The sequence below is a fragment of the Zosterops lateralis genome (assembly GCF_965231275.1).
Source record: "Zosterops lateralis genome assembly, contig: SUPER_6_unloc_1, whole genome shotgun sequence".
Taxonomy (NCBI): Eukaryota; Metazoa; Chordata; class Aves; order Passeriformes; family Zosteropidae; genus Zosterops; species Zosterops lateralis.
In genome coordinates, this window is record NW_028154616.1 from 1531948 (window position 1) to 1544319 (window position 12372).

Below are 12372 nucleotides of genomic sequence, written 5' to 3' on the forward strand. Positions count from 1 at the left end.
TCTCTTGGCCCATCTCCTCTCCTCTCTCTCACCTCCCTTGCTCCTGCTTTCTCCCCACGCTTTTCCCCTTCTCCTGCCCCGTTTTTACCCCTTATCTCTCTTCTATCTCTCTCTCTCCCCATTCTCTCTTTAGGGCTTTGTTCCAGCCGAGGCTGGTGGCTGGAAGCAGGCCCGCTTTATCCACGACCCTTGTAATAATAAAGCCATGTGTTTCTAGAGCATCTCAGGTGTGCAGAGTTCCTTGTCACTGCCATCCACGGAAAAAATTCCAACAAAGATATCCTGATTTATATTTTTGCATTCTAAAGGCATTTTCAGTGTCATATTGCAACATGAAAATATCTTCTCCCTAATCTCTTTCCTCCTATTGACAAAGGCTACTCTAAATAACGGACTTTAAAACAAAGAAACAAAACCCACTTTGCTGCTTCAGATCTTTTGTGATGTTTCTACTCCATGTGCCCAGTTGGCTTCAGTACTTCATTTTCTAACATATAAAAACATAGCAAAAATATACCAAAGTCATAAAAAACTACCACTAAATCTCAAGAGAGCACCTATCTCTATACCCAAATATTTATGACTAATCAAGCTGAGCTTCTGCTGCTCAAATTGCTGTCTCATCTCAGTCCCAAATGATTTGCTTAGACCTAGATGTCAGCACAGCTGTGTGAAACCCACAGAACTTACTGTTTTGTTATGTACACCAGTTTCTGTGGCTCATTAAAATTCTTTTTTTTAGGTTCTTGCCATGCCTTTCTGTATTTGCTCTAAGATTCAGCTTTCTTACTATTAACATCCACTGGAGAGCTGTTGGAAAGCCAGACAGCAATTATTTAGTTAAACCAACAAAAGCTTTGAATGGGCATTAAGGAGGTCATTTAAGGCTTTCTTTTAGATATCACTAACACCATCCTAATTGAAACTAGGATTGATATTATAGGTATTTATATAAGGTACTTACTAAGGCAACTGTATTCTGTTTATTACCATCTCTGTTCTGAAAACACCAAGAATAATTATCCTGTGCTGTTACTACCTAGACGTGGACCAAATGAAGGCTGGTCAAAATTTCATACCTCCTCCCTGATAAATCCATTATTGTCTTGAAGATGTTCTTAGAAGCACCAAGGCTGAAGAGACCTTCGAGATCATCTCAGCACAACCCCCAAACCACCACATCACCCAGGCACCTCGTGAACACATAGTAGAATTTATTTTAAAAAGCCAACCAACAACAAACCCCAAATCTAACCAAACAAAAAGAGCAACAGACTTTGAAGAGACATTATAGAGACCAAAAGGCCGTATTGGGGTTTTCCCCTAAATGAAGTGACAGATTTGAGAGGGCTTGGTTTTATTTAAAACAGAGAACAGCTTTGCTAGGCACCGATTTGGGGGCCGGGATGGGGCGTGAAATAGTGTCAGAGGGACCATGGGAAGCACAAGATCCCGCCAGGATAGCCCGGGGCACTCCCGGGACAGCACAGAGTAAATCCCGGGACAGCACGGGGCACTCCCGAGCCGCCTGTGCGGTCCTGGCCTCGGTCAGTGCCGGCCCCCCTCAGCCGCGCCGCCGCGGCACTGCAGCCCGGCGAAGCCTGCAGCGGGCCCCGGCGGGGATCCCGACCCCGCCAGCCGTGCCGGGAAGGGCCGCTTAACACCCGTAAACACCGGGAAGGCCGGGCCCTGGGCCCACGACCGCGGCCTCCGCGCCGCCAGGTGTCGCTGTCACGGCCCGCCCGGCGGAAGTGCCGCCCCGCCCAGACGGCTCTGTGGTGAGGGGCCGTCCATGGCCGCCCGCTGTCCGGCAGCGCGCAGGGAGGGAGTGCACGGACGGGGACCGGCACGGCGGGACAGGGCCCACACGGCGGGACAGACACCGCGGGGAGGTACCGGGGGGCGGGGCGCAGCCCGCAGGGACGTACCGGGGCGGCCCTGAGAGAGCGCGGCTGGTCGGCGGAGGGCCGGGGCTTTCTTTCCCCGGGGCAGTTTTAGGCCAGCGCTGCCCATGTGAGGCACGTTCCTCCTTCCCAGTGCTCCGCTCTGGGCTTCGCTGTGCTGCCCCTCATCGAGCCTTTCCTCTGCGCTGTGGCGTTTGGTACGGGGAGCACTGGTTAACCCTTGCGCGTACAAACCTTGGGGTTTGGGGGTTCAGTCGCTTTCCTCTTTCCACCAAGGGTAATTCACAGGAAAAGCAGCCGTGTGCTCGTCCCAAGGGGAGAAGAGAAGAAACACACTGAAGCTTCCACCAAGAATTCCTGCAGATTAAGTGGATGAGATCCCTAAGTTTCGTCAGCAATACTGTCATTTGAGCAAACCGCAGTGACAGACTTGTTGTGCAGTTTAATATAGGGAACATCCCGTAGCACAGTTAGTGGTCAAAGCAGATACCTGACAGGGATAGTATTGTAATAATTATTTGTTTGTTTTTTGTTTTTCCTTAGAAGGCAAATTTGGTTTCTCAATAAGAACGTGTTTCAAGAGTCCTGACTTACAGTCCATGTGCAGATTTTGAAAGTTCAGACCATCCCTTGTATATTGACCTGGTGTGTTTCAGCCACACACACAGACCCCGCCTTCCACGGCAGGAATCAGTCAAAAACACACATTAGCGCTTGAAGCAGACTTGATGCAGAGCCTGTAACAGACTTCTTTGAGTAAAGTTATTTGATATTGCCTGAATTGCTGTTAAAATTTTAACCTGGCTGCAATGAACTTTGATCAGTAACAGTTCCAGTTGTGTTGGTTTGAAACCCAAACTTTGTGCAACTAATAAAAAAAAGACTAATTGTCTTTAGAGCTGGTTCACTGAGATGGTGAAATTTGATAGGTGGTCTTTTAAAAAAAGATTAGGAAATCATTCAAAGTCGTTACTGCAGTAAAAGTGTGTAAATAGGCAAAGGCACAGTCAGTGCTCAGCAGCCACTGAAAATGAGAATTTTTAAAATTTCATTGACATCTCCTCTTCTTATGTGTATGATTCAGTGCAGATCTGAAGAGCTCAGAACTTCAGGATTTAACTTAGCCTACAGAAATTGGAGTGAAGAAGAGTTCAGATGGCCTAGCAACACTAGGTCTAGTTTTAAAAACACAGGATTTAGGTTTTGACCTGAGAAATCAGTGTTAACTATTAGAATACATAAGTCTTTGCATTTTCGGGTCACTTGGAAAAAACCAAGCGAGTTTGCATTGTTTTCAGAATGAAGCACACACATTCTTTTCTGCAAACTAGGGCTTTAAAGCATTTTGTGTAGTGCCTCTACATTCAGGTGGCTTTGTGCCTCTGTTTTTCTTACTTTAATTTAAATGTGAAAATTGTAGCATTCCTAACAATAGGTTGAGAAAACTTGTTTAAAAATGATTGTTCAGTTATTATCAGTTGTGTTTCAAATCAGATATAAAATTGCATTTTCAGACAAGTTTACTTGCCCAAGTAGGACCTCTCAGATGATTTATATTTGCATCAGTTGAATCACTAGAAAATATCATGTCCTATGCAAGACCTTTTAATTACTGTGCATATAAAGTTTAATGTGTAATTGCTTCAGATACAAACATCTGCTTCAGAAAAACTGAAGTACTGCAGTCAGGAGCATTTCTGCTGCAAAAATGTTCCAACCAGTGACTTTTCAGATTAATTCTAAAAATCCTATTGACTTACTATTGTCTTTTAAGCTCTTGCACTGCCGTGTTCATATTTCTGTGTATTGGCTAAACTTACACATTTTGCGTCATTAGATTGTGTATGGTGCTAGTTGATTTTTTTTTTTTTTTTTTTACTGAGAGTAGAATCCCAGACTCTTTAGCGCTGGACAGCTGGTAGATACTTTTATTGATTGAAAGTCCATATTACCCTGCTCAGTGGTTGGAACAAATAAGTGTGTGTTGTGGTTTAACCCCACAGCACGTGGTTTAACTAAGCAGCACATTTTCTCACCCTGCCTCACTAGGGGGAGGATCAGAAGGATAAAGGTGGGGGCTGAGATAAAAGCAGCTTAATAATGAAAAGATGGTTTTAAAAAGATTGTAAGAAAAAAAAAGAAGAAAAAAAAAAAAAAAAAAAAAAAAACAACACCACCAAAAAAGAAAAACACCAAAGAGAGCAGAAGGTAAAAGCCAAGAAAAAACAAAGCAGTGCAAGTGAAGGCAGTTGCTCAGCACCACCTGCCCAATGCTCAGCCATTCCCAGGAAGCCTTTCCCACCAGCCCCCACTTCACTGCCAAGCACAAGGCCATATGCTCTGGAATATTCTTTTGGGGCCCTTGGGGTCGGCTGTCCTGGCTCCTTCCCTTCCCACCTTCCTGTGTCCCCCCAGCCCCAGTCTGGCAGGGTGAGGCAGAAAAGGCTGTGGTACTGTCTGTGTGAGCCCTGCCAAAACATCAGTGTGTTATCAACACTTTTGGTCACAAATCCAAAACATTCCCACACCAGCTACTGTGAAGAATTTAACTCTATCCCAGACACAACCAGTACACTGCTTTTCCATTTTTCTGGGTTTTGCCTTTCCAGAATAGGGTGTAGGTGAAGACGAACACCCCAATTAAGCTACACTCATTGTAATTGTTCTTGGAGGATTTGAGAGCAAGGGATTCCTTTCTTTTGGTAGAAGTTTGTTTTTTATGTTGCGGTGGAAAACGGTGCAAGGTGGGCTCAGGCTCTGGTGTGTCAGGGCCATCACTGGGCTGGCAACAAACCTTGGCCAGGATGTGAGAGCAGTCTGCAGTGACTCACTGGGCATTTGGTGATTTAATTTGGTGTTAGTGTGTAACTGTGCAATAACTGCCCACAGAGACCCCAAACCCGCACACACCTGGAACCACCAATCTTCCTGCATAGCCCAGACTGGCCCTTAGAAAGGCTCAGGTTGATCCAGGGTGCTGGCCTGCACCTGATACACGTGGGAAAAACGTACAGGAAAATGCTGCTGTATGGGAATTGCTGACTGATGTCAGCCAGCCTGGGCAGCCTACCTTCTGCAGCTTTTTTCCCACATTGGAAACAAGATAGGTGAATTGTTTAGCCATTAGAAGTCCCTTTCCAGGGGCAATCAGGTCTTCACTAGCAGGGATTGTCCCAAGAGAGGGGGTCCCCAGGAAAACCAATGACCAGAGCAGGCTGCTGTGTGAACAATTCATCCACCTCGTACCTTGCTCCCAGATTGTTTTTGAAAAAGAACATACTAAACATTTTAAATAGATACTTATTTTAGCAAAAAAAAAAAAAAAACAAAAAAAAAAAAAACACCCAAAAAACTCTGAAATGAATAGAAGATGCATGGTTTAATTCCAAAATAAATTTAGTATCTTTTTAGTTTTATCTGGACTAGAAGGCTATAATTTCTTTACATGTTTTTAAATTACTTAAATCCAGTTTGTCAGGCTTATGGATAACAGTTTGCCCTGCAAATCTGATTGATTTTAATGCTTTCTCTAGGGTGATCTTCACAGAAACTCCTAAAGGCTTCAAAGAACTCATTTTAGGCAAAATAAATGAAATAAGTTGTTCTGATAAAGTAAAATGGATCCTTGTTCAGTTGGAGTTCAGCTTCAAACTACCAATGAATGCCATAAGACCTATTACACCCGTCACACTGGCTTCAAGACTAAACAAGATATATCTTCATCTGATCTCCTGCTGCTTCAGCTGAGGACTGGAATAACCCTGTCAGAGAACAATACAATCTGCTTCCACCATGCAAAAATTTACATTGAAAGATTTGAAGACTTACAAAAATCCTGTTGTGATCCCTTTAACATACACAGAAAACTATCAAAGAAGAGCTTGCGGGCAATTGACTTAGATGATGCAGCTTTTCTAAGTGCCAAGTTTGGAAGACAGTTTGTTCCTGGTTGGAAGCTTTGTCCCAAATGTATGCAGATAATAAATGGAAGTGTGGATGTGGACTCTGAAGAGCGACAAAGAAGAAAACTGGATCCAGATGTATGTATATGGATCAGTTTTCCCGTCCCCTCTGTACTCTGCAAGCTATTAGAATTCATATAACTACTACATAAAGAAATTAATTTTTTCTCTCATAGAAATCAGGAAAAATGTAGTCTTTTAGATGTGCAGGAGTTTACTATATTCAAATTAAACCTTTATTTGGAGAACCTTAAAAATCTCAAATTAAGTAATATGGCCTCTAAGTTCAGGAAAATTGTGTCTACTAGAATGACTGACTCATAAATTCATGTAAATACCAGACTGCTGCTGGTATTTAAAGCTGTTATTCAAGCCTTGCAAACAACAAACTCCTGCGCTTGAAACTGAACACTGCAAAAGTTGCTTCTAAAGATGTCTCTTCAGTTAAAAACAAAAAGGAAAAAAAAAAGTGTTTTCTCTCACAGTTCATTATGAAATGAACCTTCGTTGTGGTGAATTAAGTGTGCTCTTGTGGTGTCTGGACTGTGAAGGCCGTGGCATTTGGTCAGGGGCAGGGATGAACAGGTGTGGGAGGATAGTTCTCCAAGTTCTGAGCTTGCATTGTGGCTGATGCCTTGCTGGGTGCATTGTTCAGGCCCTGCAGAGGGAATCTGCTGTGGGCAACCGAAACAGCAAGAGCTTGTCTGTGTGCACACTGAGCAAAGAGGAGTTGCATTCTAGGAGCTGTTCCCCAGCTGTATTTTTCAAAGATATGCCAGTATGATGAGGAGGCTGATAGGAGGATGATTTGAAAGCATTGATTAAAACTGCAGCTACAAAGCTTGTGTTGCTGGTGTCAGAGAGAGGTATAGTTCTCCAGCATAAAGTTTTTAAGACTTAAGTTATTTCTCCTGGGAAATCATAGAATCATAGGTCAAGAACTCATTATTACAATAGATTATTACAATATCCTTGACTGGATGTTTCCTTTAGAATTAAGATTTGCATTCATAATTAAGTGATATTTTCTCTTTCTTCAGGGGCGTACAGCGAAGGCTTTAAAGTCTCTCCAGTTTGCAAACCCAGGACGACAGACTGAATTCACTCCGGAGACCAGTAAAAGGGAAAAAAGAAGGCTGCAGACAAAAATCTCAGTGTTTAATTCAGACAGGTAATTTGTCAGTTGTATTTACATTAATATTCATTTGAAAATAAAATAGCCTTGATTGTCAGCCTATAACATTATCTTTGTGGATGTTTGTGTGTGTATGGATTGGGTCCTTGACTTTAGGGATGTTGAAGGTCACTCCTCATTCTTGAGATAAATAAAAGAGAAGATAAAATGTTAGCTTACAGTTGATATTTCAGGCAAACACAAAAAGGTGTTTGTGAGGCACAATACTATGCAGACCATAGACGTAGCTGTTCATACATACATAAACTAAAATTCTGATACTAAGATAAATTTGAATATAGTAAGATCAAGTAGGCTACACTTAAAATATTGATTATCATCTTTCTGTAAACTCAGTAGTTACACTTGGTAAACAAAAGTGTCAGGTTAGAACCTTACCTTCCTTTTGAAAAACAAAGTTAATATCCAGATTGGGTAATACTGGATAATGGGTTACAACCTTCTAATGTGACAGATGAAAAACAAAAAATACATTTTCTATTTGTCAAAATATGCACGAAATACCACATTAATGGATTTCCCCTGCTTTCCACCTAAGTGTAACTGTACCAGACAGACACTAAATGTGCTGCTCACCAACATTTCCTTCCCTCTCCCTCTGTTTCTTCTGCTTAGTTTAGACACAGAGTAGAGATAGAATTAGGACTGAAATATGTTATCAAATACAGTAAGGTGTGTATATCCTTGAACTTAACAGTGTTAAAGTGAACACCTGAAGAGAGCAAGTCCTTCCACAACTGTTAGCAGCTTGGCACCAAAGTAATGAGTAGGTTTTAACACAAGAATGACTTGTTGTTTTCCATTTTACAGGCAAGTTATCCCAGCCAAGAGTAAAGTGTACGACAGCCAGGGCCTGCTGCTGTACAGCGGGATGGACCTGTGTGACTGCCTGGATGAGGATTGCCTGGGCTGCTTCTACGCCTGCCCCAAGTGCGGCTCCAACAAGTGCGGCACCGAGTGTCGCTGCGACCGCAAGTGGCTCTACGAGCAGATCGAGATCGAGGGGGGAGAGATCATTAGGAATAAGCACGTTGGGTAGTGTATGTGTGCACTGTTTAATCCTGGCTCTGTGGTCCATGATTAAACACAGCACATGCAGCCTTCAGTAATTTAATGGAAGCTGTTGGAATTCATCATGATCCACGTGATGAATGTGCTCACAATCATTTTCAGTGTGATTAAGGACATAACCATACTGCTGTCTTTTCACACTTGAGTCTGCCTTGTGCTCAGGCTTCTTAGTCATCTGGGGAAGATCTCTAAACAACCGTATTCAAGTACAAGGTGATTTATCCTGAATCACTCGCTATTCTGTCATACATTGTTCTACAGAATGTGCCATCTCCATGTATCCTCCATTTCTCCTTCTCAAATTCAGGATCTCATGAGTTTTGATCTGTTTTATGTGAAATGCTGTGGAAGTTCTCAATGAGTTTACATGCAGTATTAATGAATCTCTCTTTCTAGTATTAATAGTGAATACTGTATCTTCCATAGTATATTGAAGCTACATCTGATAATTCCAATCCTGTTAAGACTTAAAAAGGAGTCAAAAGCATTTAGGTGTTCAGATCTCATCCCAGTTACTGGGGTTTGAGATCAAGTTATTCTTATGAATTCATAAGGATATGAATTCATATTAATTACTAATTCATATTAAAGTACTGACATTAACCTGTCACGGCATTGTGTTAAAGTATTATTCATTACTTTGTTGGTTTCTTTAGAACAAAATTAAAATAATTTTGCTCTGTTATCAGTCTGTAATTGGACTGAACCAGTACTTCAACAGCCCTCTCCCCATTTTTTTCTCTGTTTACTGATTTTAAAGGTTTATATGCAACTGAAGTGAACTTGAGTGTCTGTTTCCAAACCAAGGTTATCTAGGTTATTACCAAAAATCCCAGATGAATGGAAAGTATCCTTGGTTCATACATTATCTGTCCTCATAATATTAAACTTTCACACTAAAACAAGGTTTATTGAAAAGATTTTATAAATGAAGTTTTGGTAACATTTTTATTCTTTGTATTTTTGTTGTGTTATGTATAAATTTCCTATTCTTTGATGACTTTGAAGATCTGCATGTTTGTTGGGTCCCATTTTTTTTGTTCACAGTATTAGTACTGTTAATTTCTTGCAGACTTACTTGATAAAGTTGTATAATCTTGGTATGTGCTCAGCACATTTGTTTCTGTTCTGGTGTCATGAATGTTGCATTGCCAAGATCTAAAGTTATGCTTTGAGTTATGCTGACACCTGCTGGTTCTACTGGAGATGCTGCATTTTTATTAAATCTGTTACAAAAATAATCAGACTTACCTTTTTTTTTTTTTTTTTTTTTTTTTTTTTTTTTTTTTTTTTTTTGTCAGAGCATCGGCAGTTACTGCAGTGGAGATGTCTCATTGTTTCATCTCTTAAGCAGTCTTTTGAATTAGGTGAAAATATAAACAGGTGTTGTGGTTTGAAAGCAAAACGAATGAGAGGCTCCAAGTCAGAGATATAATTTAATAAGAAGAAAGGTAAAAAGGTAAAAATAAAATAAAATAAATGCAATAACACAAAGGACCACTGACAGAGTCAGAATACAAGCTGAGCAGGATGGTTTGAAGTGGTCCAGGTGAAGTGCTCTTCCTGAAGCAGTGATCCTGTAGAAAGGTCTGGGAGCTCTGGTCCTCCGGGAATCCAGTGGGTAAGTGCTGCTTGCACTGTCCCACATACCAGCTTATATCCAGGTGAGAATGCTTGGCTCCTCCCCCTGGGCAGAGCATCTCACAATAGGATGAGGAGTGTGAAGTGGGTCCTTGATGGCCCATTAAACAGAGATAACTCCTGGAGGGAGTTACCTGTGAGTCATGGGCCAGGTGTTAATGGGCCATTAGCAGAAGACACCCCAAAGGTCATTAGCAGAAGATACCCCAAAGGCCATTAGCAGAAGAGGCAGGGAGCTTGGGAAAACACTAGCCCACCTGGTTTCAACAGTTCATGAAGATGGTGATAGAATAAATACTTTGTGTACATCCTACACTGCAACCCAGGACAACAGGTAACTTCCAGGAGAGTGAGAGGATAAATGTTGGTTGAGTCATGTAATTTACTTGTGTTTATTGTTTGTTTGTTTGTTTGTTTGTTTGTTTTTATTTAGACCAGAGTTGACAGCACCTTTTGTTAATAAACTTAGCAGACTTCCATGTGTGAGATGAGTGTAACTGCGTCAGGTCCACAGCCAGATTTTGGATTCAGTAACTGCCAGTAACTTTAGTTGCCTAGAGCATCTCATTATTAGAACTGTATTTCTCCATCTCCATTAAGTCTGTGCAAAGTTAGTACGTTCAGCCTCTCATTTTACAGATGCACTAGCAGGTGACTGCTTTCCTAAGTAAGACACTTGTTTCCTAACAGAATGCACAGGACTGCTGTAAACTACTGCATGAAGTAGTGGGTACTGTCCCTAAGGACACTTAGGGTTTTTTCTGGTAAAAAAAATGACATTTTGGTCATTTGTCCATTTGGTCATTTCTTACATGCCCTCCTAACATATTTAGGACATTTCCATTTAGCTGCATTTCCTTAACATGCCTAGGCTGTAGTGTATTACTAAGTTCAGTAGCACATTTTTATACAGTTCCATATGACCCACAACCATTTTCCTCTTAAAAGACATTGTTACAATTCAAACTTTACTATCTTGCTAGATTTGAACTGCTTACTGCATGAATTTCTTTTTTTGCTGTTTTTATAAACACCACACAAGCTATTTTGTCATCATCTAAAGTGAGTGCTTGCGACTCCTAGCACTTTCCCATCTGTACTTTCCCTTCTGCCAGAATTGCTCACAATTAAGCTTAAACTGGACATTTTAATAGAGCCAAAGGAAACAACTACTTTACATAAAATCCAAAATTCATAACCAACCACTTTGGCCCTGCAAGCAGTGAAGACAACTACAGGTGTACCTCAATGGCTGTATTAAAACTTTCCTCTTGGTATGAACTGCAAAAATTTATGCCTTGGCAAAGTGTACACATTCCAGAGACAAAACTCAATGACAATGGCAGAGTCTGGTTTATGAAGAATGCATATCCCATGAATCAATTCGAGTTTATTGAACAGAAGCTCTAGAATTGTGGTCTTGTAAGAAACCAAGCCAGTCCTTAACACCACTTTCTCACACAGCAAATTTCACCTCAAGTTTAGAACATGGTAAAATTTAACATCTTCAAAAGTCAGTGGGAGTTTTTCTGTTGACTCTGTGAGAATTGCCACACAACCCTGTGGTCAGACCAGAGCTAGGATTTGCCCCCTTGAGGAGCTGAAAGTTTAAAATCAAGTAAGTATCCCTTGGGATTATTTGTGTTAAATACTCAAATAACACAGTATAGTGCAGGCAGGTAATTAACTCAGAGAAGGTTTACATTAAGTTCTTCAGCATTATGCTACACAAAGACATTTATCTTTGGGAGTGTGTTATAACCTTATCCTTAGACACAGCATGAATTTGGGTGTTTTTTTTAATTCTTAACTAACATAAGACAACTTCTAACTTTTGAATCTCTTACCATTCAAGACATCAAAAAGAGCTGGAAATGGACAGACCTACACAAAAATTGTAATTTTGTAAATCCAGAAGTCAGAATTAAAACTTCTAAAGGAAAAGAGAACAGTTTTTGCAATTTTTTAACCTATTTTAGATCTGTTTTAATTATACTTTTAGCCTTTTCTCATAGGCACTACTCATATTAGCCAGAATGGACCGATAGACAGCTGCACAAACGCTCTCATTGGAATCCCATAGTGACAGAGCTCCAGAGAGGTTAAGTGGACATCTGTCACTTGGTGTGTGACAGGGACAGCTACAGCTAGCTGCAGTCAGCATCAAGGCCTTAGAGTTCTCAGTCTCATGACAAAACACGAACACACTGTTTTAATTTGTTTTCCCCTAAAATTGGAATTACTTTTCTTTTGTCGTATTTGTGTCTCAATAAATGCAGTTTCAGCACTTTTCAACTGATCTCTCAGTGGAATATAGGGTGTGCTTTTCCCACATGATCCAGGTCTTTTTTCCCAATAACTTCAGCAAACATTCTGAAAGTTTTGTTCATGTTTATACTGGTTTTTAACCAGTCAATACCACACTAATGCAACTTTATTTAAAGGCCACTTCAGACACCTCTCTCCAACTTCAAATTATACATTCTTTTAAATCCAACTGATAGTAGAGGAACAGTTAATTGAAATTAATATATTCAAAGATCATTATTTACAAGTTGCATTTAATATTCACCAATGTGGAAGCCATAACCAGAAGTAC

The 12372-nt window shown here is 40.8% G+C and overlaps 1 protein-coding gene across 1 annotated transcript; it reads left to right on the plus strand.

Moving 5' to 3' along the window:
* Positions 1-1780: 1780 nt before the first annotated feature.
* Positions 1781-10232, plus strand: ARL14EP (ARF like GTPase 14 effector protein). Its single transcript, XM_083885340.1, has 4 exons — positions 1781-1892; positions 5438-5944; positions 6907-7037; positions 7872-10232. Exons 2-4 carry the CDS (start codon positions 5522-5524, stop codon positions 8098-8100), a joined length of 783 nt encoding a protein of 260 aa, XP_083741466.1. The 5' UTR covers positions 1781-1892; positions 5438-5521; the 3' UTR covers positions 8101-10232.
* The last annotated feature ends 2140 nt before the right edge of the window (positions 10233-12372 follow it).